The sequence below is a fragment of the Podarcis gaigeae genome (genome assembly GCF_964106915.1).
Source record: "Podarcis gaigeae genome assembly, chromosome: 2".
Classification (NCBI taxonomy): domain Eukaryota; kingdom Metazoa; phylum Chordata; class Lepidosauria; order Squamata; family Lacertidae; genus Podarcis; species Podarcis gaigeae.
The window spans coordinates 99010082-99035259 of record NC_139679.1 but is presented as its reverse complement, the minus strand read 5'-3'; the positions used below and the strand labels follow the sequence as shown (position 1 = coordinate 99035259).

The 25178-nt window shown below is 43.9% G+C and overlaps 1 protein-coding gene across 4 annotated transcripts in view; it reads right to left on the bottom strand.

Moving 5' to 3' along the window:
- Positions 1-14661: 14661 nt before the first annotated feature.
- The window catches only part of TAFA4 (TAFA chemokine like family member 4), a 134383-nt gene continuing 123866 nt past the window's right edge, over positions 14662-25178 (bottom strand). For 2 of the 4 annotated variants that reach the window (XR_014560654.1, XR_014560655.1), the window contains exons 5-7: positions 21863-21987; positions 17284-17365; positions 14662-17220 (exon numbers count right to left, since the gene is read on the bottom strand). Coding sequence is in view for 2 of the 4 variants with exons in the window: in XM_083725427.1 (XP_083581553.1) it covers positions 17354-17365; positions 21863-21987 (137 nt within the window). In the remaining 2 variants the exon portion in view is untranslated. Of the gene's footprint in view, positions 17366-21862; positions 21988-25178 lie in introns of all 4 variants that reach the window. The other 2 variants (XM_083725427.1, XM_083725428.1) reach the window with 1 other exon arrangement.

Below are 25178 nucleotides of genomic sequence, written 5' to 3'. Positions count from 1 at the left end.
TGTCAAACCCTTCCAGATCTAGGACATCAGTGTTTTCCAGTAAGATCCAATCTTTCAACCAGCAGAAGGCTGCAGATTCATAATATAACCTCAAGTCTGGCAGGGCAAATCCCCCTCTTTCTTTCGCATCAGTTAATATTTTAAACTTTATTCGGGGCTTTTTGCCCTGCCAAACAAACTTAGAAACATCCCTCTGCCACTTTCCAAAACATTCCACCTTGTCCACGATCTGTAGGGTCTGAAACAAAAATAACATTTTTGGCAATACGTTCATCTTTATAGCTGCTATTCGGCTCAACAAGGAAAGTTTCAGTCTTGACCACGTTTCCAAATCTCTTTTGATTTCTGACCAACATTTCTCGTAGTTATCTTTAAACAAATTCAAATTTTTGGAGGTCAGATACACCCCTAGGTGTTTTACTTTTTTAACCACATTTAGTTCTGTTTCTTTCACGAACTCATCTGTTTCTGTAGTTGTCAAATTTTTTGCTAGAACCTTAGTTGAAACAGCGGCCATTTTAGCCGTGACAACTTCCGGGTTAGCAGAGTCCGTAACCTGAAGTGTTTGTAACCCGAGGTGTTTGTAACCCAAGGTACCACTGTATTATTATTTTGCATACTTCTGAGGACAATCCTATGCTGAGATCTGCTAGGATGAACAGCTTAGGATGCAATGGATCTCCAGCTCAGCCAGCTGATTCCTGGCTCATCCATTGTTAAATTGCCATTGCCATCCCTCAGCTGGAGATACACCAGCATCACTTGCTCAGCTGAAAGTCCCCCAAAGTGGTGTTCTAGGGGTGAGGAGGGTTGGGTCTGGAGAGGGGGGACTTAGGCTGGATCCTAAGCCCATTCATCTCATTCATGTGACCTGGCAACCAGGCAGAGAACTGGATTTTAAAGGCTTGTTTTCCCTTGGCAAGGCTTAGACAGAGCAACAGCCCCACTGCTGAATGGGGTTTGGATCTGGTGCAACTTTAAACTGGTCTTACACCAGCATGCTTTGCACCAGCTTCTTGTGTGATATAGGATTGCTTCCTCTATTGCTGTTGTTTAGAATAAACGGGCCGCACTGGCGCTGGAAATGCAACCAGATGCAGAAATACTGTTGAGCTGTAGCTGATTTATTATGCAACATCATTATTCAACATCTGCCTCTGTCATGAATGGCTGTCTATTGTGTGCATTCTTCACATAAATTCGGCTAATGAACCACATTGATTGGCAAAAGCAGATTCTAACATATTTTTCACAATTGCTCAGCAATACTCCAGAGCTGTGTTCAAAGGCTTCTCGTTCCCTAGATCTTCACTTCCTTGATCAGTTGAATTAAGTGGATTCTGCCGCATTTGACAGTCATTGGGAAAAGCAGCGAGGCTATTCATGCCCCGGCTTAGGAGTTTGTAGAGGTATAGGGGAAGTGGGGGGAATGAATGATAAAAGCAAAGCACTTGAAGTCAGGACCAAGCCAGTTGGATATCTAGGGGTTTGCTTTTTTAAAAAAAAGCAGAGCTTTTATCTGAACTCTTAATAAAGGTACAATGATCAAAGCAGTCTATTTCTGAAATGGGAAATTATGGGACACAGCGTATTTCCAGGAAATTCTTCATCAGTTCTTATACCATCATTGAAAGTTGTGAGGGATCCAATGCTTCTCAAATTTTAATGGTAATGTTCTGCTGACCCTTGGCTGCTTTAGAGTCTCCACATGAGGAAAGAACATGCAATATCTCCATGGAGGTGAGAGTGTGGCCCTCAGGTGAGATACTTGGAGGAAGGGATTGGGCTGCCCCAGGTGATAAGACCATTTACTTGTTCTATCCAGTTGGATAGTATTTAATTTAAATTGGAAATGCCAACTTTTGTCCTCACTGCTGTTTAGTTTTGTTTAACTTGGTTTTTATGGATTCTGTAATTTCTGCAATTATTTTTTTTATCCTTTTTCTGTATCTTTTTAGTGCTGTTTTATTCCTCATTCTGGGATTGAAATACTCAATAAAGAATGGGTTACAAATACATAAAAACAACCATTTATAAGATAATCTGAGCCTCTCTGCTGTAATTGCAGCTTTAAAGCAACAGCAAGTCTTCTATTCACTTTTGTATTGTTCTTTTTAAACAAAGTCAGCTACGCCAGTCCAGTAGCTCTAATCTGGAGTCTTAGGCTGGTATAAAGAACACAATGGAAAAAGGCTTCCCTGTTAATTTGGGTGCATGGGGCAACACTTGGTCAAGTTGCCAGTTACATTGCAAAACAAACCTAAGATCTGCTGGGATGCGAGAGTTTGGATTTGACAGATCTTAGACATTCTAGGGCCATGCTGGCCTAAATCGCTCACCACAGCTGAGCCCAGGTCTGCTGGCATAACATAAGCCAGTGAAAGGAAAGGAAAGGGTGTGTGGCAGGGCAGGGTGGCATGGAATGGGAGAAGAAGAGATTTAGACCTATTCCAAAACCTGTTCAGGTTGGCCATGTGACCTAGGGCCCAATCCTCAAAACTCAGGCCTAGCTCAGCTGACAGTAGCCCCTCCCAGAGGCTCCTGAATATATTTTGGAATAAGGATAAGTCATGCCAGCTTCATGTAATTAGAATTGCTCTGCTAGGTAATTTTAGACTCCAAATTTAATGGTCTTACGCTCCTTTTTTCTTTACATTGATGACCTTTAAATGGCTCTTGAAGACTTCTTTCCCACCCCCCCAAACCCCCCAACCACTTAGTATTGATATTTCTGTTGGTATTTTTCTGTCATTGGCCTTTTCGACTGCAATCCTATACATTCCTACTTCTATGGATAGCACCGTTAATATGATATTTCTACCATCTGCTATTTTAGTCACATGACATCATTGCTGTCTGCTGCTGTTGTGATTTTCAGGTGTGTTGTTGCACACCTGAATGATTTTAATATTTTTTGGTTTGTTAATGTCAGAAGCTGTTTTTAATGTGTCGGGAGTTGGAAACTGTTTAACTGTAATATGGAGGGAGGGAGAATCTCCAGACAATAGTCTGCTTGTGCGGTGCTCTTGCAAATTATAAATTATTAACCTCAGCCTCTTGTTAAGAGTTCCTGTTTACAAGGTTACCCTGTGAGTTAATATGCTTGTTTCCCCTCTAATCTCCTGGAAAGCATCACTAGATAGCTTTGTATGATGAAGTTGACAGTGTTGCATTTTGACAGCACATCTGTCATCTTTGCATTCCGTGTCAAGGGATCAGATTAGCCTTTGCTGTTGGTCACTTGAACCATTAGAGCTTACAGAGCTGAAATATCCTGTTGCACACAATTTTTTTACAGACACGCACACACACACATACACATGCATATGCATACAGGAAACAGACTTTTGTTGACCATGGAGAATCATTATCAACATCATGATTTGTTGAATACCTTCACACACTAGAATATGCACATATTAGAATCTCTTCTTCAATCTACACTTCCCTCACTGTACATAGGGAGGGTCTTGTCACATTCCTCTCCTAATCTCCCAAAGCCCTACTAACTCCCAAGAGCAAAGGCTGATGGGAACTCTGGCTCAGCAACACCTAGAGCAGGTGGTTAAGAGTGGTAGACTTGTAATCTGGTGAACCGGGTTCGTGTCCCCGCTCCTCCACATGCAGCTGCTGGGTGACCTTGGGCTAGTCATACTTCTTTGAAGTCTCTCAGCCTCACTCACCCCACAGAGTGTTTGTTGTGGGGGAGGAAGGGAAAGGAGATTGTTAGCCACTTTGAGACTCCTCAGGGTAATGATAAAGCGGGATATCAAATCCAAACTCTTCTTCTTCGGCCCTCTAGATGTTTTGGACCACAATTCCCATCATCCCTGACCACTGGTCCTATTAGCTAGGGATCATGGGAGTTGTAGGCCAAAACATCTGGAGGGCCGCAGGTTGGGGATGCCTGACCTAGAGGGCTTTGGGCTTTCATCCCTGGGTTAGAAGGATTTTGAAGTTAGCATTTCCTACCAAGAAATCTTTGAAATGTTGTCACTACCCCAATGGCAATAGTTTTTGTTTCTTCCACCACCATATCAGAAGTGGGCAGGGTAACTCCTAGCATACAGGGGATGCTGCCTTTTGTAGATGCCAAGTATAGTTGCACCATAGATTTGTGTAACAGCATCCTGACACTGGCAATTTAACGTTCAATCCCATTCCTAATGATCCCTTACATGAATTCCCTACCCCTTTTTTCATAGCCGCTACACTCCAGGTTCATATAATATCACCAATGTACAATTCCATATAAATGGCACCAACATACAATTTCAATAAGGGTCCATCAGCCCAACACTTTCTTGGAGATTACCATGAATGAATTAATCCATTTTCCGGCTTGCTTGGTGTAATAAAAATAATTCTGTGTTAACTCTTTAAAAAAAAGCACAAAAATCCAGCAAGGGCCCTTGTTTTCCTCCGTCAAATGTTGGACCGTATGCTATGCTTTTTAAAAATCTAATTATAATGAAATATTGACAGTCAGGCTGATCTGTAGACCTGCTGTTCAAAAACATGACCTTTAGTTGTACAAAATTCAATTGTACTATAACTGGCTATAATCTAAGTACTCCATCTTAACTGTAGATGAAAGTAATAAGTTAGCTCATTAGAAGACCATTATTTACTTGCAAACTTGTGTAGCCAGACCTAACTTTTCCTGCTTCTGAAAAGTCAGGGTTTGTTAAAAAATAAAATACTGCCTTTCTAGCGGATTCTCTCCTCTCAAGGCAAATACGTGGCATTCAACAACATACATGACATGCATTCTGTAAAATGAACTTAGTAACGTTACTGGGGAACTATATTTTCTCAGAATGTTGCTTCTTATAATGAGAACACACCAAAATGACTAAGGCTTCAGAGATTTTTTTTATTTTTATTTTTAGGATGGAGTATTATTGTGAAATACACTGCCATTTTTCTTTCTTAAATCTAAAATATGGGATGAAGCTCACCTCCCTCTAGGCATGCAATTTGCCCCTTTTGTGTCTCCATCAATTTCCCCTGCCCCAGGTGCCAGCTGAATTCAGGGTGAAGATCAACATTGTAGAGTATGGGAGCAAATTTGAAAGTTCAGCGAGCTCAGTCCGAATAAGCCACTTCTGACCTCAAGAGGAGGTGGGGTTGCGGGCTTCATGCCCCCTCCACGTGCGTGGGGGCTGGCTCTCAGCCTCCGTGCGATTGAGGGAATTCCTGGCCATGTCATCCCCTGGCCAGCCAATTGGCTGGCCTAGAGGGTGTGGCCTGTGCTATTTAGCGCTGGCACGGCCGGGGATCTCCCTCTTTTGGCTGCCTCAGCTGCTCCAGTTTCCCACCCTCCCGCCCTTTAAGGATTTCCTTTCGACCTTGCAATGGACCTCAGCTGGTTGCCGTTAAGGGGCCTGGTAGGAATTTTTTCCACTTGGCAAATTGGCACCAGCCACTTGGTTTTTCGCCTACCTCATAGCAAATCATCACACCTTCCTCGGCACTGGCGGTTAGGCATTGCTATGGGTATTGTTATGTAGATGGAAGGGGGGAGGAAGCGCCATCACCTCCCCCGCATATTGAAGGATAGTCCAATGAAAGATTCCGGGGGGGGGGGGCTGTCCAAAGCCTATGGTGGTGAGGGCCTAAGGCACGCCCTCAAGCGGTGACCCCGGGGGAGTTCCTATTTGATGTGCATCAGCAGGACTCCCCCTACTGGTGGTTAACCCTTCCTGGCCTTCAAGTGGACAGGCTGAAGCCGGATAGTCGGTTAGGACCAATGCCTAAGCCAATACCGCTCATTACCTGTAACCAATAAAGTTCTGGCCATTTTAGCCCATTAACCTAAATAATTGTGTCATGTGTAGTTATTTCCACTGGGGGGAGGCGGGAACTCACCACGCGACACCTTTACTCTGCATTAGCCAAGCACTGGGAAATCCAGTTCTGCAAATTTGCCATAGAAACCAGTTCTGGGCAGATTGGCTGGTATCAATGATGCCACCAAGAAGGTCTCTAAAGAAAACTATTGAGGCAAATAATGGGGAGAGCATATATGTGACACATTTTAACAAATTCTACAGTGATTAGCCTTCTGAAACTTGAAGGAGGGGAAAAAACCAAAAGTCAAACCAGTTGGAGTCATTGATATGTATGTCCATCATTCAAATTGTTAAGATTGGGGAAAGCCCAGTTCACTTTGCAGCTGAATTTTCTTCTTATAATACAGCTGTTTTCTCCTCAGCTGCTGGTTCTGTATCTACTTTAGGAATGGAATCAGCTAAAAGAAGCAAAATATGCCTTTGTAAAAATTGTAGCTTTCAGCTTACCATAATTCTTTAGTTGACTGCCATTTTTAAAAAAATTATGGGTGCCTGATAATTTTCTCCTCCTCTGAATTTCGGTTTGTTGCATTTTAATGCTAGATAATGACATAGCCTTGATCTATGTCTCAATATAACTGTAAAGTAAGTCTTGAATATTATAGACATGAATTGCTTTGCAAAATAAAAATTTCATCAACAGAGTCACAAAAAGCACTTGCCTTGCCATAACATCGCTAAAAGGAAACCTGCCCTGTGCTATTGTCTCCCGCTGTTTTGGTTTCTGATTTGAAGCTGGATAATGGCTTTGGAGGAGTTTTGGCATGCCTGGTGTGCTACAAAAAAAGTCAAAGAGTGTTTAGCAGCAGCAGCAGCATTGCTTTGAAGCAAACAGTTGTGCTGACAACTGCATGCTGGGCAAGACTTTCTAGAGAGCTTAAAAAACACCAGCTCATTCCTTACTGGAGAGTCTGTCAATAGTAAACCCAACCCTTCCTTTGTTGACTCGTAAATACGCAATGGAAATAACCAGCTACAAAGCTAGGAACTAGAGGATACAGAATTAAGGCAAACATGATGTCTAGGAATGGGACTTGGAAGAGCTGCAGTCCAGAGGTCGGGAGGGGACTATTTTATATCTGAATGATCAGATTTTTTAAAAGCAGCCTTTTAAACACAGAGAGCAGGATAGCAGCTCATCCAACAGCAGTTGTTTGCCCAGACCTGTCAGTTTAGCAGGACACGGTTCACCTTAATCACTCCTCAAAAATACAAGATCTATTTTTTTTTATTTAAAAAACCTAGAGGCTTATTACAACCTAGAGGCTTTAAGGAATCAAAAAGTGCTTATGGGAACAAGTGATCCATTTAAAAATCCTTTTGAAACCTGTAAAGGTAAAGGGTAAAGGGACCCCTGACCATTAGGTCCTGTCGTTACCGACTCTGGGGTTGTGGCGCTCATCTCGCTTTATTGGCCAAGGGAGCCGGCGTACAGCTTCTGGGTCATGTGGCCCTCATGACTAAGCCGCCTCTGGCGAACCAGAGCAGCGCACGGAAAAGTCGTTTACCTTCCCGCCAGAGCGGTACCTATTTATCTACTTGCACTTTGACGTGCTTTCTAACTGCTAGGTTGGCAAGAGCAGGGACCAAGCAACGGGAGCTCACCCCGTCACGGGGATTCAAACCACTGACCTTCTGATCGGCAAGTCCTAGGCTCTGTGGTTTAGCCCACAGTGCCACCCGTGTCCCTTTGAAACCTTTAAGTTGGTGCAAATGTTCTAAATGGGTTTGCTAATTCTTTTTGATCTCCAGGGGCAGTGCTTTTTTCCTGGTGCTATTCAATGGTAAGGACCCCTGGACGGTTAAGTCCAGTCAAAGCCGATGGTACACCATAATGGCACCTTCTCCCCCTCCCTCAAATCTTGTGATATGGGAAATGGAGAGTGGGCAAGCAAGCAACCTTGGCTAAAAGGGGAGTTGCAAAAGGCAGGAGACTGAGGCGTTGGCGGCGAGAAAAATTAGAGGCTGTCGCTGCCACTCTCAGTCAACAGGTTGCACCCTTCCCCCCTCGGCTGCCGCTCAGTGCGTGGCTCTCCCCACAGACGTGCTGCTATGCCACTGACTCACTGCACCATGAGCGGCTGGCAAACGTGAAGGCTGGTTCCCTTTTAACTCTGGTCACCTTTTCCTTGTCTGTGGGGCAGCGGAGGGGGAGGAGGCAAGTGCCTCTGCTGCTAGCACTGCCGCCCTCCCTTCTGTGGGGCAAGCAGTAGAGGCCATCATGGATGGTGCAGCTGGGGGCTGGGAGAAGGGAGGAGAAGGAGAAGGGGTTTGGCAGGATGCTGTCTGGTTGCGAAGAACTGACAGGGCAAGGTGGGGGGAGGAGGTTGAAGAAGGGGGGCATACAGAGTGGGACTTTAATTAATTGAAAGGGTCAAACCAAGCTGTTAGACCAGGCTTCCTCAACCTCAGCCCTCCAGATGTTTTGGGACTACGATTCCCATCATCCCTGACCACTGGTCCTGCTAGCTAGGGATCATGGGAGTTGTAGGCCAAAAACATCTGGAGGGCCGAGGTTGAGGAAGCCTGTGTTAGACTATGCTGAAATGGCAAAACTGACCGGAAAGCTCAGGGACCAAGAAGACAATAACTTCAAGAAAGAATGGAGACCACTGTAAGTACAGTGGTACCTCGGGTTAAGAACTTAATTCGTTCTGGAGGTCCGTTCTTAACCTGAAATTGTTCTTAACCTGAAGCGCCACTTTAGCTAATGGTGCCTCCCGCTGCGCCACTGCTGTGCGATTTCTGTTCGCATCCTGAAGCAAAGTTCTTAACCTGAGGTACTATTTCTGGGTTAACAGAGTCTGTAACCTGAAGCGTCTGTAACCTGAAGTGTCTGTAACCTGAAGCGTCTGTAACCCGAGGTACCACTGTAGATGAAACCATTAGCAGGATTTTAATTAGCAGGATTTGATTTAACAAATACTATGGACAATATGGATAGATTATGAAATCATATGCAGTTGAAAACGTTGACAAAAGAACCCATGGAGGGGGTGAGGGGAGGAACTCTCGAGATTCAGATAAATCTCTCTCTATGGATATGTATTTGGTTTTGTTATAAATTTAGATCTGTAAAATCAAATAAAAGAGATTTTTTTTAAAAAAAAACAATTAATTGAAAGGAGACGGGCAAGAGTGTGTGTGTGAGAGAGAAAACGGAGGGGAAAGGATCATGGTGAGCACCAGCACCTTTTTTCTAGGAAAAAAAAGCACTGGTCGAGGGACTGTTTTCAAAGAATGAGAACTATCCTCCAGCCTTTCATCATGGAAGGTGCTCAAACATCCTGGTAAACTTAGTTAACATGGGTTTTATCCACTCACACAACAGTTTGTGCAATAGGTCTTCTCCTTCCTCCTGTGCATCCCTAAAATCTGTTCCATAGGGCTGGGGGACCCTCTGGAGCAGCTTTTGGGAGTGGAAGGAGAATTCCCAATTGTGTTACCAGAACTCCTTTTGCACAGCATTGGCTACAGTTCTCTCCGCTCTGCCTTTTCTCCTTGTATGATATCCTTTTCTGGCAGATGGAGTGGCCGAAACTACGCGCTATTTCAAATGCTGCTGAACCATCCTTTTCTACAACTGCATTATGATATCTTAAGGTATCTGAAGAAGTGTGCATGCACACGAAAGCTCATACAAATAACAAACTTAGTTGGTCTCTAAGGTGCTACTGTAAGGAACTTTTTTCTTTTGTTTTGACTACGGCAGACCAACACGGCTATGTACCTGTAACGTGCATTATGATACTGACAGTATAAATTCCCAGCCTTTTCCCTAATAACCCTAGGCACACTTACCTGGGAGTAAAGCCTAGTCAACTCAGTGCCTTGCAGAGGTCTGGAAGCAGAACGTCGTCATCTGGAATGCAAGTGTTGTTTCAAAGAGCTCTACTTTTACTACACTGGGACTTAGATTAATGTATTTTACATTGATTTTGCCACTACAGTAGATTACTTTGAGGGTTGCTTAATTTAAAGGGTAAGCAAACAACAGGCGTGTTTGCTTATAAATCGGCTGTTTTCCCGGCGCATACCGGAGTGAGGAGTAAAAAAATAAGAATAAAAATCTGGTGTTAAAACTCACTAAATAAAAGCAAGAGGAATACTTTTCTAACCTGGCAAAAACAGGTTCCTCTGTGTTCAGATAGGTGGTTTGATGGTTATATATCTGTTTATTTTATAGTGCCATCGTTCTGTATGGCACTTTACTTAGTTTTGCAGCAGTTCAGACCTGTGAGGTGGCTGCTTTGTCTCTAGCTAGAAAAAGCACCTTCACCCCACAGTGTTGTGGTTGCTAATTCCTGACAGAACCAGCCACTTTCATCCACAGTGATGTGGTTGCAAGCTGTTTGATTTGCCACTCTGTGATACACAATTCCTAAGGGAACAGTCCCCCTTTCAGACTTGAGATAATTTCCTGGCATGCCTTCCTTCTTCAGCCACCCTTGAATCCCTCTCATCTCTCATCTCTTCTCCTTCTGAGGAACTCAGCCTTGCTGTCATTTTAAGCATTCCTCTTAGCCCCTTGATTCCTAAACCTTCACTCTGCTTATGACTGTGCCAAACAAAGGATTTGTGCCAATGCACCAGCACAACAGATGACCCATAACCTATAACCTATGACTCAAGTACCAGGCAGTGTATGGCAGGGGACTCGGATGGTGTTTAGGCTGCTTCCTGTGGTGGGGAGCCATTGGTACTTTATTCAGGGCCCTCCCGACCAAGGGCCACAGCCCTGCTACCATCCCATGGTTAAAAAATACTGCAGAGGACTCGTCCTCTATCTCTCCAGCTTTGCAGGAGTCAGAGACTGAAATTGTGGCCCTTAACGATCCATTCAAGGGAAGCAGGGTTTAGCATAAAGGTCAAGGTAAAGGGATCCCTGACTCTAGGGTTGCGGTGCTCATCTCGCTTTATTGGCCGAGGGAGCCGGCATAGAGCTTCCAGGTCATGTGGCCAGCATGACTAAGCCGCTTCTGGCGAACCAGAGCAGCGCATGGAAATGCCATTTACCTTCCCTATTTATCTACTTGCACTTTGAGGTGCTTTCGAACTGCTAGGTTGGCAGGAGCAGGGACCGAGCAACGGGAGCTCACCCCACGGGGATTTGAACCGTCAACCTTCTGACCGGCAAGTCCTAGGCTCTGTGGTTTAACTCACAGCGCCACCCGCGTCCCAGGGTTTATTTAGCATACTCCAGGTCTTATCAGCTGCATAAGGTTCCAGTCTGCCAGTAAGGCCGCTTTGGAGCTGTCCAAGGTCTTGTTTTTATCTGCCTTCTGCTTAGACCTGACTTGTCACTGTCTGCTTCCACCTTGAGTCTTCAGCACTCACGGGACTGGACAGTTCTAGACTGAGAAGTTGCTTGCAGCAGCAGTCCCTGCAAGAGCATAAAAAGGACCCTGTTCTATCAGCCCATCTAATCCAGCATCAAGTTTTCGCCACAACAGGTCAGAGATCTCCGGTAAGCTATAAAGAAAACCTACTTTCCACCCCCCCAAGTTCCACTTTGCTATCATGGCCATTAGCTGTTGACAGATCTGCCCTCTATGAATTTGTCTAACCTCTTCTTAAAAGCAATCTAAGTCAGTGGTCATTTTCACATCCTTGGATGGTGAATTACCGCCACAGGATGACAGTTATGAGAGTTAACTGTGTGTTTTGTGAAATACTCTTTCGTTTTGTCCTTTCGGAAACTCCTGAAAACCTATTTAACTGGAAGGCTGTCGTTTGAGTATTATGAGATCTACTTATCTCCATACCATTCATGTTGCTAATTAGACAATTATAGGACGACGCAGTGAATTTTCAATGACCTTCTCGCCATGAGCCCAAGATCCTTTCCCTGGACGATCCTTGCCATTTCACACCTAACATTATTATTTTTTTTATTATACAGCAATTATATAGAATTTCATTTCCTGTTTTCTTTCCTTTCCACCTAGTTTGGAGATGTCATTCCAGATGTTATGAATAATTTGGTGCTCGCCACAACCCTGGCTAACTCCATGCCATTTTTGAAAAACCTAGCACCAGTTCAAATCCTTGAGGATTCCTGCTTACTTACATCCAGTGTGAAATCTATCCATTTATTCCTACACTCTGCTCTCTGTTTTAATAACCAGTTATTGATCCATATGAGGTTACATGGCGTGGAGCATAGTTCATGGGATTGCACTTTTCGTGGCTCTGCTAACCTACCCAGGAGTATAAAGAAGAATTAATTGCATTAATCTGCCTTCCTTGTGGAAAATATACCGCCATATCCAAGCACTAGAAATCTCCAGGTCCATCTAGAATCTGGCAGTTTTATCTGCTAGATTCAATTTCATATTATTCGGGTATAGCTTCCTGACACAAACACTGTTTTATCCGACAGCTTTTTCCTTCCTTTTGTAAAACCGGCACGTAATTGCTGTTAGTATTATGGAGAGTTAAAAGTGCACATATCAAGGCTAGATTAGCCCCTTAAGTGTTTGAACTGTAATATTAATTCTTTCTGTTGGGAAGGTTTTCCCTCATGCCTATAATAAAACTATATAATGGTGCATAAAACAGAAAGGTCTCTGAAGGTTGGTTCAGGCTGTTATTTTAAACTATTATCTAATGTGAAATTCTGTCCAAAGTTTAGCGGGATCATATGACTTAGCAGAAGTCAGCCATTTAAAGAACATTAACAGAGGCGTTCCTTATGTGGAAACTTACCAGTCTTGTGGGACACGATGTTCTTTCTTTGAGAACCAACTGAAATGACACAGCCAATTGTAGCTACTTTGCAGAACCTCTTAGGCTTATTGTGTTTCTTCAAACAGAATATTATGGGATGAGGGGTTCGAGCCAATATCAGTTCTACCCTTTGAAATGAATGAACCACTACTAATTCAAGTCCATGACATTCAGTGGGTTTACTCTGTGCAAAAGTTACATTGGATAGAAGCCGAAATATTTAATTGCACACACATTTAAATCCTATCCTCTGTGATCCAAGAGAATAAAACCTCTATGGAATTCAGCGTGAGAGATACGCTTTGTATAGTGAAAACCTTTACATGTCTACTCGGAAGTAAATCCCACTGTTTCAGTGGGACTTATTCCCAAACCCTGGATGACTTGGAACTTTGATACTTGAAAAAGCCATTCCACTTATACCAGTTGGCAGGGGGCTGCTTGGAGTCCCATCAATGAGTGTAGCTCATCTTATGAGGACGTGGAAAAGGGCTTTCTCTGTAGCTTTGGAGCTCCGCCTTCTAAGATGGTGACAATATTTCATATGGTGACTACATTTTTGTTTTCTCGTGCTTTTGGAAGTTCAGTTCAGTTAGCCACTAGTCTCTATTTCCATTGTTTGCTTTCATTGTTGATACTAACATTTTAATTGTAACTTGGATAGCTTTAAAAGAGGGTTACTAGGGTTGCCATATTTCAAACAGTGAAAATCTGGACAGAGAAGTTGTTGAGCTTTTTTTTTTGGCCAAAGTTTTTGTTGTTTTGCCCAGCCCAAAGTTGTTGAGCTTCTTGGGGAAAATCACAAAAAATGCTTTTTTATGGAAAAACAGCAAAAACGGCATTGCCGACATGGGCTGCCATACATCTGTATTTTTTCCATTTTCCTGATTTCTGCCTGGACACTGCTGCCAACTTCAGTATTCCACATATGTCTTGGGAAATCCAGACATATGGCAACCCATTAGACACATTCAAGGAACAGAGGGCTAGCAATGGCTACTAGCCATGATGGCTATGCTCTGCCTCCTGTTAGAGGCAGAAAAGCTCCTGAATACCAGATGCTAGAAACCACAGAAGCGAAATGTACTCTTGTGCTTGAATCCTGCTTGCTGGTTTCCCACAGGCATTTGGTTGGCCACTGTGAGAACAGGATGCTGGACTAGATGGGCCATTGGCCTGATCCAGCACACTCTTTTTATGCTCTTAACTTATAAAGTGTTTATGTTTATTATTATTATTATTATTATTATTATTATTATTATTATTATTATTATTATTGATTTGCTTGTTGCATGGAAACTGTTTTGGGGGGTGTTATGTACTGAGTTGAATAGGATCCAAAAGGCAGCAGTCTGATTGGTGCTAGAACAATAGGATTCAGAATGCAGCAGTCTGATTGGTCCTAGAACAAAACAGCAGTATGATTGGTCCGCAGGAGCCACCTAATCCAGCTCCAGGTGGAAGTGAATCCGCAACCTGATTGGCCCATGGGAGAATCCCGGAATTAGCCAATCACGTGTGGCCCATTGTGTAAATAATGTATATAAAGCAGATATTTTGGGGAAACATCCATTCCTCACTACTATGAGCTGAATAAAGAGAATGAAATCCACTCTCGACTCCGAGTATATTTCAGGGGGTCACGTGTGATGCAAAATGGTATACACAAATCTTTTAGCATACAGTTTTTTATATATAGATTTCTCAGTGGTCATTTGTAAAAGTTTCAACCAGTCTAAAAAGATGGTGCAGGCTGAGAAGCAGAGGAACACAAGATGCTGCCTTATATATATGAGTCAGACTATTGGACCATCTAGTTCAGTATTGCCTACACTGGCAGGCAGCAGCTATCCAGAGTTTCAAGCAGAGGTCTCTTCCAGAATATGAGGATTGGACTGGGACCTTCCTGATGCCTGGGCAACAGCACTGAGCTATAGCCATTCCCCAAAGGCCATCTTTGTCTCCAGAAAACTTTGGCTCCAGGTTGGAAGGATCTTCCAAGGCATTTGACACGGGGAGGGTTGTGGTGGAGAGAAAGTATTTAATAAACAAATGTAATAATCACCAACTAAGGATGTGAAACAAAAAAAAAAGCAGGACTTTATTCTGGTTTTAAAGGAGAGAGAGAGAAAAGTTCTACGAATATCTTTGACCGAATGAACATTGTATGAATATTTCAAGATGTTCCTTACGGAATAAGAGTCAACAATGACTATTATTCTAGACAACTTCACATTGTAGCGAAGACATCCTGTGCACAATTAAATAAATTAGTGCAACACCATCTCCATTTTTTTGGCATTTCTGGATCTCTAAAAATCGGCCTTATGTTAACACAGTGGAATTTACATAAAGCATAGCAATGGCTGGGTCAGTGACAGTTCATCTGCAGAGGGATATGTGTGCATCGCTGAATCTGAATACATTCCAACGTATCTTAAAGTCAAATGATGTAACCAGGAACAGACGGGCTATAAATTCACCTCCTTTTACATTCCCACTTATGCAGGCTGATGACAAAACAAAAATGTGTAGCACTTAGCGGGGGCAGCAGGGAGGAGAGAGATGGAAACCAGAATGAGATACAACTAAAATAATAGGAAACAATTACATGTCATAAATTGTATGAGCTAGAAAATGTGGTCTGTCAAGGAACTGGACGTTTAATTATTATAATCATTATAAATAGCAGCTAACCAAGAGTGAAGATCCCCTTTCTATCTAGAACTTTGCTCATGAGCATTTAATACGCTCCCTATTAGGATGCAGTCAGAGCAACAAAAATCCAGATGTCTTCCACTAATCTTCCTTGGTACAGTCTTGACAATTCGATCCCAAGTCTAGTGTGCTATGCAATTGGTCCTGCATTCTCCATTTTACTGCACTTGTGCCATGAGCGGATGTGAGGGTGTGATGGCCTGGGATTCAGACTCAGAGGCTGAACCTGAGGAATCCCACCCTGCACAGGAGTCCCCGCCTCCAGAACCAGCTGAGCCGGGGCTGGGGCTTGAGCCTGAAGGGTCCTCACCTGTGCTGGATCCTCAGGTGCAGGCACCAGCTGAGTCTGCTCTGGCTCCTGAGGTGATGGAGGACCCATTGCCTACAGGTGCTCCACTCTCAGCCCCATCAGGGGAGGCTGAGGTTGCCTCTGGGTCCGGTAACCCTCCAGCCTCTCCTGAGCTGCAGAGGCTCAGGGCAGAGAGGCGGAGGAAACTAAGTTCCCGCAGGAGGAGTGCTCGCCTCCAGGCCAGGAGAGGCGAGTCACCTGTGGACCGGGGCCGCCCTATGCCTCGGGGCAGATAAAAGCCAGCCAGCCCCAGTCCCAGGTTGCAGGAGCAACATTGTTGGTAGCCTGTTCCTGCCTGCACCCTGTCCTGCTCTTCTGCCAGAGTTCCTGATCTCACCTGACTCCCTGCCTTGGATCCAGCTTCAGCTTTGATGGACAGCCTCCATACCGCACCCTCGACTGGACTCAGACCTCGCCACACGGTTAGCCCTCGGGACCAGCACAGAGATACTGCAGTGTCGTAGCAGCCAGGTAAAAGCCACTAGGAAAAGCCATCCTACCCAGATGCAGCAAAGCACCAGTGCACAACTATTCTAGCGCAGCACAGAACTTAAGATGCTAAGGCCTCACCCTAAAGACTTTCTTGATGCTCCAGAGCCATCTATACAAGTACATGACAAGTGACAGTTAAGAGATTAGAAGGAAACTCACACAGCAGTAGTATAGCGTGCTCCATTTTCTCCCTTGCCCTATACATTTTGCTGCGGGAAAGAATCTAATTGTGCCTGTGGGGTGTGCAGCTCCAGTGTCTTTGACCTTTGTACTCCAGGCAGGCAGGGGGCTTCATCCCTCAGTCCTGCGCCACTGCACAATGCCAACAAGGTTCACTGCAGAGATGACCTAGCAAGCTAGCTAGCCCTACCATCCATTGGTGGAGCTGTCTTAGAGCAAAATGGTACCAGACTTGCTTAAGACACACCTCACATTTGTACGTAGGAGAATGTGAAGCCGTGACCCAAATGTTCATTGACTTGGGTGAAAATACCAATTTAATGGCTCCATTTTCTTTCAATTTCTGGCAGCAAAGCAGCAACAGTTTCTATTCTGCTGGACAGAATTCTCTGGCGTGCTAAAATCTATCTACTTTTCGAATGAGTGTTTTCATTACTGTCCTTAACACTGAACAAATGGAGGGAAAACATAATTGCACACACTATAACAGAATATGAAGATTGGCAAGGGGTGCTTATTTATTAAACATCATGACTGACTTCCCTACTTTGTTTGATACTTAGTAAATCGCAGGTAAAAATATATTGAAGCGGGTGTTCTAAGAGCAATTCAATTGTCTTCCCTATCATTTTCATGGCGAGGCTCCTTCATCCGAATTACCCTTGGTTTTTAACCTCACCATTCCTGCCAAGTAATTTGAATCAAGGTTTCAGGATTTACAAAGTCATGAATAAAAGTCCTGGAGATCTCTGTTGCACTTTGGAAGGAGTTCTGATTACAGATGTTCATCTTGAGCATGAAAGGGTTAGACTCGGAGCTTCTGTCTTTAAAATGTATTCCATTCTTTGTAAGAAAGTCATAGACTGAGAAGTGTGGTCTCCTTGTTAAAAAGGAGCACTGCTCAAGTTTGTGCCAGCTGTTTTGAAAAGTTGGCAGTCCAGACTTGATACTTTTTTTCACAAAATGAACGTCTCTGGGCAATGCAGCTGTAAATCCCATCAGTCCAACTTTGGCACATGTTTACATTTTGCTACCGTGTTACCTGCAAACAAAGAAAAAGAGGAAAGTGACAGTTGTGTATAAATAGTTTGATAGTGGCAAATACTGGCAGGAGGAGATGGATTCTCCAGAGATTTCATAAATTCCCACACGTTCAGGGTTTCAACTGCTGACCTGTACTTGCTAGATTATGCACATTTCTGAGCACAGTAAGCATTCTACATGCATACAGAAACAGGAAAAGAGAGAGGGAGCTGCTTTGGGGAAGCAAGTCAGTATTAACAGCCAATTGGTGACAGTTTTTTCTATGTATGACCACAGAGGACCACAGCACCTGGAGACAGTCAGTCAGGTCATATATGCACAGCAGTGATCGCAGGAGAAATGAGTGCTGGGAGGTGCACAGAAAGAAGCAACACCATGGTACACCCACATCAGCACAACTGGATGCCTTCATCTGCCCCAACTGCAACAAAACATGTCTCTCTACAGCCACAGCAGGCACTGTAACTCTCCAATGATTTGGCTTCATCCCCAGAGGCACACTCTTCCATTGTCTCCCAGGAGAGATGGATGCCAACAAGTTGTTTTTTCTATGCATTGCAGCAATTGCACGGATTGCACTGATATTTGTTCCAATAAAACAATTCTTTTTTATTGGTTTTTATTAGGGGGTTTTGTGTGTGTGTGTGTGTGTGTGTCTGTAACAAAGCAAACAGATAAACAGGGAAAGGCACACCTATTGTCAGGAGTTCAGCCTACACTCGAGTAGGACTCTGGCAGAGACACATGCCCGACTGGCATGTTCCCTCCCTCTTGGTCGATCGTTCGGGAGCTTCAAAAGCTTTCTTCAGCCCAAACATCACAGCGACCGATGCCAACCGACACCGGCACACTTAGAGATCTGCAGAGTTTGCGCACCTTGGGTGACAGACCTCAGCAACTCAGCATTTTGGCTAATCTACTTTATTTACATATAAACACACACAGAGCACTGCAACATGGCTCCCTCTCTCTCTAGCATCAGACAGCAAAGAAAAAAAGAACAAAGGACAATAGTCCCACTTCACCGAACACAGTAACCCAAACATCCTGTCTCCGTCACTTCCCACTCTGTGGAGTCAAAACACACACCGCCATGTGATCGACAAAAAAATCCCATGACTGCAATCATGGAGCAGGAATTCTAATACCTAATGCCTATTTCAGTTCATAGTCTTTTTCACAGATCGTTTATGTTTGGTGAGAGTCGTTTTTTCATAGACATCTTGCAGTTGGGGAAAAGGTATGGGGGGAGAGAGATGGGGATATTGTTCTTTCGTTCTATTGCCTATTCTTAGCGTCGGAGGGTTGGGTCAGCATGTTTGTGTATTTATTTATTTTTATCGATATTGCGAGGTTAGGGATTCCCAAGCTTGGTTGGTTGTGCTTAGTTGATTGTGATGCGACTTATTTGTGTGAGGAAGGCGGGCTAGGTTGTTGGGTCAGGTTAGCCATATTGATTCGTATGCTGTTGGAGGGGATAGGCCATTGCTCTGTTGTGCTGTGTGTATGTATTAAAGCGGAACCACACTGAGGTCAGGGCTTCCTCCGTAGCATGTCCCCTTGCTAGTTCCAATAAAACAATTCTGACCCCATTTTTGCATTTCACATCCGTGAACACAGTTTATTAACTATTGCACCGAATCTTCAAACTGGTTTAAAAAATAATAATTCAACGTCCTGAAATCATTATCACAAAATTTGCGGTGATTTGCAATCAGGTGCCACAAACCAACCAGAGCCATCACGTACTTCACTGGACATAAGAATCTTAAAATGGAATTAACCATAAACATTTATCTGGAGGAACAGAAAGAACGTCCAGGCTCCAACCCCAGGAAGGGTCGGAAAGACATTTTGGAGGAGAAGCCCAACAACCCACTGGTGACCCAAGACCATTCACTATCCTGCTGGTACTGTTGGATCTGTACCCAGGCACCAATGAATGACCTCCATCTCAAACTCCACCTTCTGCTGAGTCCTAGCTAGCGCATTGCCTCATTCATTCCATTGCAGTTGTAGATCCCTCAGACACTGCCCAAGGTCCTCCTTGGGGATATGAAACGCCATGCAGGTCTTCATCTACTACCTGTTATCCACTGTCTACAACCTGCCATTGGTTGTTCTGTACCCTAGGTCAGTTTCCTGAGACTTTGCTCAACGTGGGGAGCCTCCACAATCACAGGCCAGCTCTCCACTTCAGACAGTCACCCTCCTTTGTGTGGGAGCACTCATCCCTGCTGCCTCCCCCTTGCATGCTTATTCAACCCATTTAAGAAACACCTGGAGATGGTCGCTGTCTCTCTACTGCCAATGCTGCAACCTTGTTTTAGAAGTGCAGTTTTGACAAGTTCTGGCTGAGATCAACCAGGCAGCTCATTTAGAACCAGCAGCTGGCCTAGTGAAGTAATAAATGTATCAATAAACCGGCTAACTTTATACCATTATATATTTAAGCTATGTACTAGACACCCGTATTCAGCGTCTGCAGTACCGTCCTTTATCATTTTTAGAGAGAGAGAGAAACTATTTATGACTGCCCATAACCCAAATGAATTTACTGTTATGGAAATCTTATTCCTACACAGAACTAAAACATGGTATACAGTGCTGGGCATTTTTGCTTAGATTGACAGCAACATTTTAATGAATCGAGAATGATGATGATAATAAAGACCTTATATTGCTTCATGGTGACTTGGGGAATTGTTTCCTTCTTTAACTTACAGAAGTGCCATATACAGTGGCTGCACTTTGGGGAGTCAAAAGTAAAATCAAAATTTTATTTTTCTCTTCCCCTCCTCACCCCTCCCCCAAGCTGGAGCCTCTATACCCTAGATACATGAGTTCACACTATGAAAGGTGGCTTTTGAGCCTTATCTGGATATCCCTTGCCCTTGCTTTTTCACTCCACAAAAGTATGCTCCACAAGATAACAAGAAAATGGAAAAGGCCTCTTATCAAATTAAAGATGCTTGCAGCACCTTTGGGTGCAATGCTAACCCATTAAGATCAAAGTAAGCGTTGCCACTGACTTCGATGGGATGTGGATTGCACTCTTGGGGAATCTCTTCTTTGAAGAGGGGAGTTAATAGCTTGTTACTTTAATGAGGCAAAGCCAGTTTAGGGCACTCCTGGGTGCTAATTCAGCACAGTAGTTGATATCAAATGTGTGCAGAGGCCTAAATCTGAACTGGAAAGTTCCCTATGCCATGTCTGTGTTCCATACTCCACACATGTGAAGAAGAACAGTTTCTGCTCATTGTCAACCTAAGCTCTGCTGAGTCCTATACCCCCAACTGCCCTGGAATGGCTCTACATAGACTTCCAGTTGTTTCTGGTCACCTGTTCCTTCCTTATTCCTTTCTCTCTGTGACCAGGTGCACTGCTGGATGTTTCTCATGAATACAGCTGCTTCTGTGCTCCTGTAGCTTCTATCATCATTTGTGCTGTGTTAGTTGTTCCTAGGGCTTTTGTATGTGTAAAACAGCTAGAGGGTGCAATGTGCTGGAAGTGAAACAGCAGAGATCATTCAGTGTGTGGTTTAAGGGTTAATTCTGTTTATTTAAGGTGTTGCAATGCAACTAGAGAAAGTGGCATGGTCTTTGGTGAGAGCTGGTGTGGTGTAGTGGTTAAGAGCAGTGGACTCATAATCTGGTGAACTGGGTTCACTTCCATGATCCTCCACATGTAGCTGCTGGGTGACCTTGGGCTGGTCACACTTCTTTGAAGTCTCTCAGCCTCACTCACCTCACAGTTTGTTGTGGGGGAGGAAAGGAAAGGAGATTGTTAGCCGCTTTGAGACTCCTTAGGGTGGTGATAAAGCGGGATATCAAATCCAAACTCTCTTCTTCTTTGGTGAGGTAGAATATACTCTGATAGGCTGCCTAGCTTTGAGGGAGTTTTCTTAGGGGAAGTTTAGTTGAATTGAATCCTGCTCTCAACAAGCCCTGTCAGAAAAGTAAAGCCCCTCTGTTGTTGTTTTTTTCTTTTCTGCTCAGCAGATATATTCCGTTTTGTTCGGTAAATGTTTATTTTTCTCTCTTGACTCCCATCTGCATTATTCAAGTGCCTCTGCTAACAGCAGCAGGTTGATGAAGGCTACTCTAGCATGACTCCAAAACAGAACCCAAAAGATGACCACACTGTTAAAGATATAACTTTAATATGCATAGAATGCTACGTTTGACTGCATTGTATTTAGAATACTATGCAGAGAAGTTTGCACTAGGCACGAGAGGTTTGTCTACAGCAGATGCGGCAAGGAGAGTATTTCAAGCATATCGATGGCTCATCGCTGGAAACCCAAACTTCATTCTCAACAGGAAGATGCCCCTGAGTGCGCTCCTGTACTTGAAGCCATTCACTCCTATAGGGAAAAGCAGATTGCTCCTCTTGGCCGGGGGCATTGTTGGGGCATTGTACTGGTAAGATCTACCCATGTTACCGAATGACCTAGTATTCACTGATAGGGAATGAAAAGGGTACATGAACTTGCCTTGGTAGTTTTGACTTTGTTTCCACTGCTGCATGACCAACCTGAGTAATCTGGAAGCACTTTACAGTCTTCTCCATCCAGGCAAGGGTTCATATGACACCACCACTTCTGGATGACAATGGCAGCTGGAAGACAAAAAGTAAATAGCTTGTCAAAGAGCAAAATGGAGCAAGTGCCATCACATTGATTTATAAGCAAATGCAAAGCCAACAGAGTAAGTTCAATTCTCATGGGAAACTGTGGTTTGATGAAACTAGAAAGGATTATATCAAGGGGAGAAGGCAGGGGCAGGAGAGATACTTCAAGCTGTTGCTGATCCTCCAAGGTTGACAGCATACAGGAACCGGGCAGACTGAGAACATGGTATCTGAATGCAATCATCATGTTTAATTCAAGCTGAGTATATAGACCTCGCGCAAAAGTCATTCTAGGATCACTCCTCCAAAAATAGTTTCATAGATGGATCTTAACCATCTTTACTCAGAAGTAAGTCTTGCTAAAGTCAACATAAACATACTTGCCAGGACTGAAAACCCAGAAGCAGAAGAATGGTTTTCAAAGCAAAAGCCTGGTGTAACAAGCTAGAAATATATGGACCTTTACCAACAAAGGAGTTGAAGGTCAGACTATCAATCGCTTTTGTAAATAGGAGTAAAAGGCTTTTCTGAAAATAGGAGTCATACCTGCAGGTAACAGAAAATACAAATCTTACCCCAAACCACAGGAAATATGAATCATTGACTTAACTATTTTGGGGGTGTTAAAAGGTTTTAACATTGTATTAAAAATGTTGGAAATCGATACTTTTTGTAGGTCACTAAAATTGCATATATTGCTTTAACTGTTTTTATATATGTAGCTGTTTTATATAAATGAAATTAATAATAATGATAACAGGCAGCAATCCTAGTTCTACCACCTGACTGAGCACAGAGTCAACTGAACCCAAGGACCATGCCAGCTCTGCCACACCTTGTAAAACCCCAAATTCAGCACCTGGTTTTACTTTCTTAGCAATGAGTCTCATCGGAATGGGCTAATCAGGATCCCTCCTTATGCAGAGGAGATCTCTTCATGTACATTGCTTCTCGTGCTTGTCAAATGTGTGACTGGTGGGTTCATGAGCAGGGAACGTGGCAGTAACAATGGCAGAAGGCTAGCCCATGTGGCGCCATGACCTTCTCGCACATTATTTTAATGTGTGTGGGAGGGGTAGTCTGAACCCCTTCTACTGTTATCTCAGCCAATTAAGTATCACCTTGCGATTGTGGCACTGGTGCTGTGCAGCCAATCACATTCTTGCATTGGGGACGGAGAATCTGTGGCCCTCCAGGTGTGGCTGGATTTCAACTCCCATCATCCCTCGCCAATGTGGCAAATGTTCAGGGATGATGGGAGATGCAGTTTAGCAACATCTGAGGAGCCACAGGTTCCCCAATCCCTGGGTCTGCATGGTGGTCCCTGAGGGCTATCTCCATTGCCAGAACCACTAGACCAGGGGTAGGCAACCTAAGGCCTGGGGGTTGGATGCAGCCCAATCGCCTTCTCAATCCGGCCCGCGGACAGTCCAGGAATCAGCGTGTTTTTACATGAGTAGAATATGTCCTTTTATTTAAAATGCATCTCTGGGTTATTTGTGGGGCATAGGAATTTGTTCATTTTTTTCCTTCAAAGTATAGTCTGGCTCCCCACAAGGTCTGAGGGACGGTGGAAAAAGGTTGCTGACCCCTGCACTAGACTAATGTTTCTGCTGTTACTGCACACCATTGTTGGTTTATTTTGCCTGCCAGAAACATAAAACATGGCAAGACAAAGTGTGTAGGCTTTTCCATTTCTTTTCCTCTGCAGGTGGTGGTGGTGGGGAGATGTATTCGTTGCCACCAGAACCAGTCAGAAATTCCTTGTTTTGGTGTGCTGCAGCTGTTTCAGTGCATCCATCGACCAGCCAGGGAGCACTAACCCAGCTGGACTGGCAATGGAGATTCTTGTGCTCATATGGTAGCACATCTCTAATTTTATTTCTAAGCTATTATGAGAACCATTGTTAGCCACTGGACATTTTATTCAGTTTACAAAGAACAAAATAAGTAAGTACCGTATTTTTCGCCCCATAGGGCGCACCTAGTTTTTTGGAGGGGGAAATAAAGAAAAACAATTTATTCCCCCCCCCCCAGGCACGGGGCTGGGGCAGGGGAAGCCCGAGCTTCCCCCGACCCCAGCCCCCAGAACAGGCTTCTATCCGCAAGCCTAGGGAGCCCGGCGGGAAGTCTCTGCCCAAAGTCCGGGGCGCACTGAGCTCAGCGTGCCGCGGGTTTTGGGATGCAGCCTGCTGTCCGAAAGCCTAGGGGAGCCTGGCGGGAACTCCCGCGGGCTCCCAAGTCTTGCAGATAGCTTCCTGAACCCTGGAGAGCGAGAGGGGTGGGTGCGCACCGACCCCTCTCGCTCTCCAGGCTTCAGCGAAAGCCTGCATTCATCCCATAGGACGCACACACATTTCCCCTTCATTTTTGGAGGGGGGAAAGTGTGTCCTATAGGGCGAAAAATACGGTAATAAAATATTCTGAACAGAGATTTTAGTAAGATATGTCTCTTTCTTTTAAGTAATGCTGTTGTATGCCCATGATGCCTTCCTGCATAATATTAGGCTGCTTAAGAGTGCAATCCTGTGCACTTTTACTCAAGTATGTTTCCTTGTGTTGAGCTTCAGCCGAAATCCATTTAACTTCAGTGAGATTCAAGCAGCCTCTGTACACGATTGCTGGCAAAGACAGTTGCCCTTCATCAGTCTTCTCTTTCATTTTCATAATGTGATCATTAGTATTTTCATATTTTTCCCCCTGTGCAGGGAGACCCCATAAAGCGTATTTATACATCCCTTATTAGATTTGATTCAGTGGGTGCAATTCATCAATTCATATGAAATTACTTTACAAATTTAAATTGAATTTCAAGCTAAAATATGGAAATAAATGTTAATTCTGTTATCTAACATGATTTTACTGTGTATAGCTGATTAAGGTGACAATCCAAAATCCACTGACCTGGAAGTCCGTCCCAGTGAGTTTAGTGGGACTTATTTCTGGGTAGACATACATAGATTCTTTACTCTACAGTAGCATACCAAACCACAATTCTTACATATAAAGGACAAAAAAAACTATTATCTCACAGGGTGCCCCCCTATAAATTATGTAACAGCAGGTTGGCAGTGGTAAATTCAGTAGCTTTTGATATTGATTCAATTATTTCATTTCTGCTATGCATTTTCAATGTGGGTAACAGGCGTGTCTTGGGATGGGAGTCTATCATTATGTAT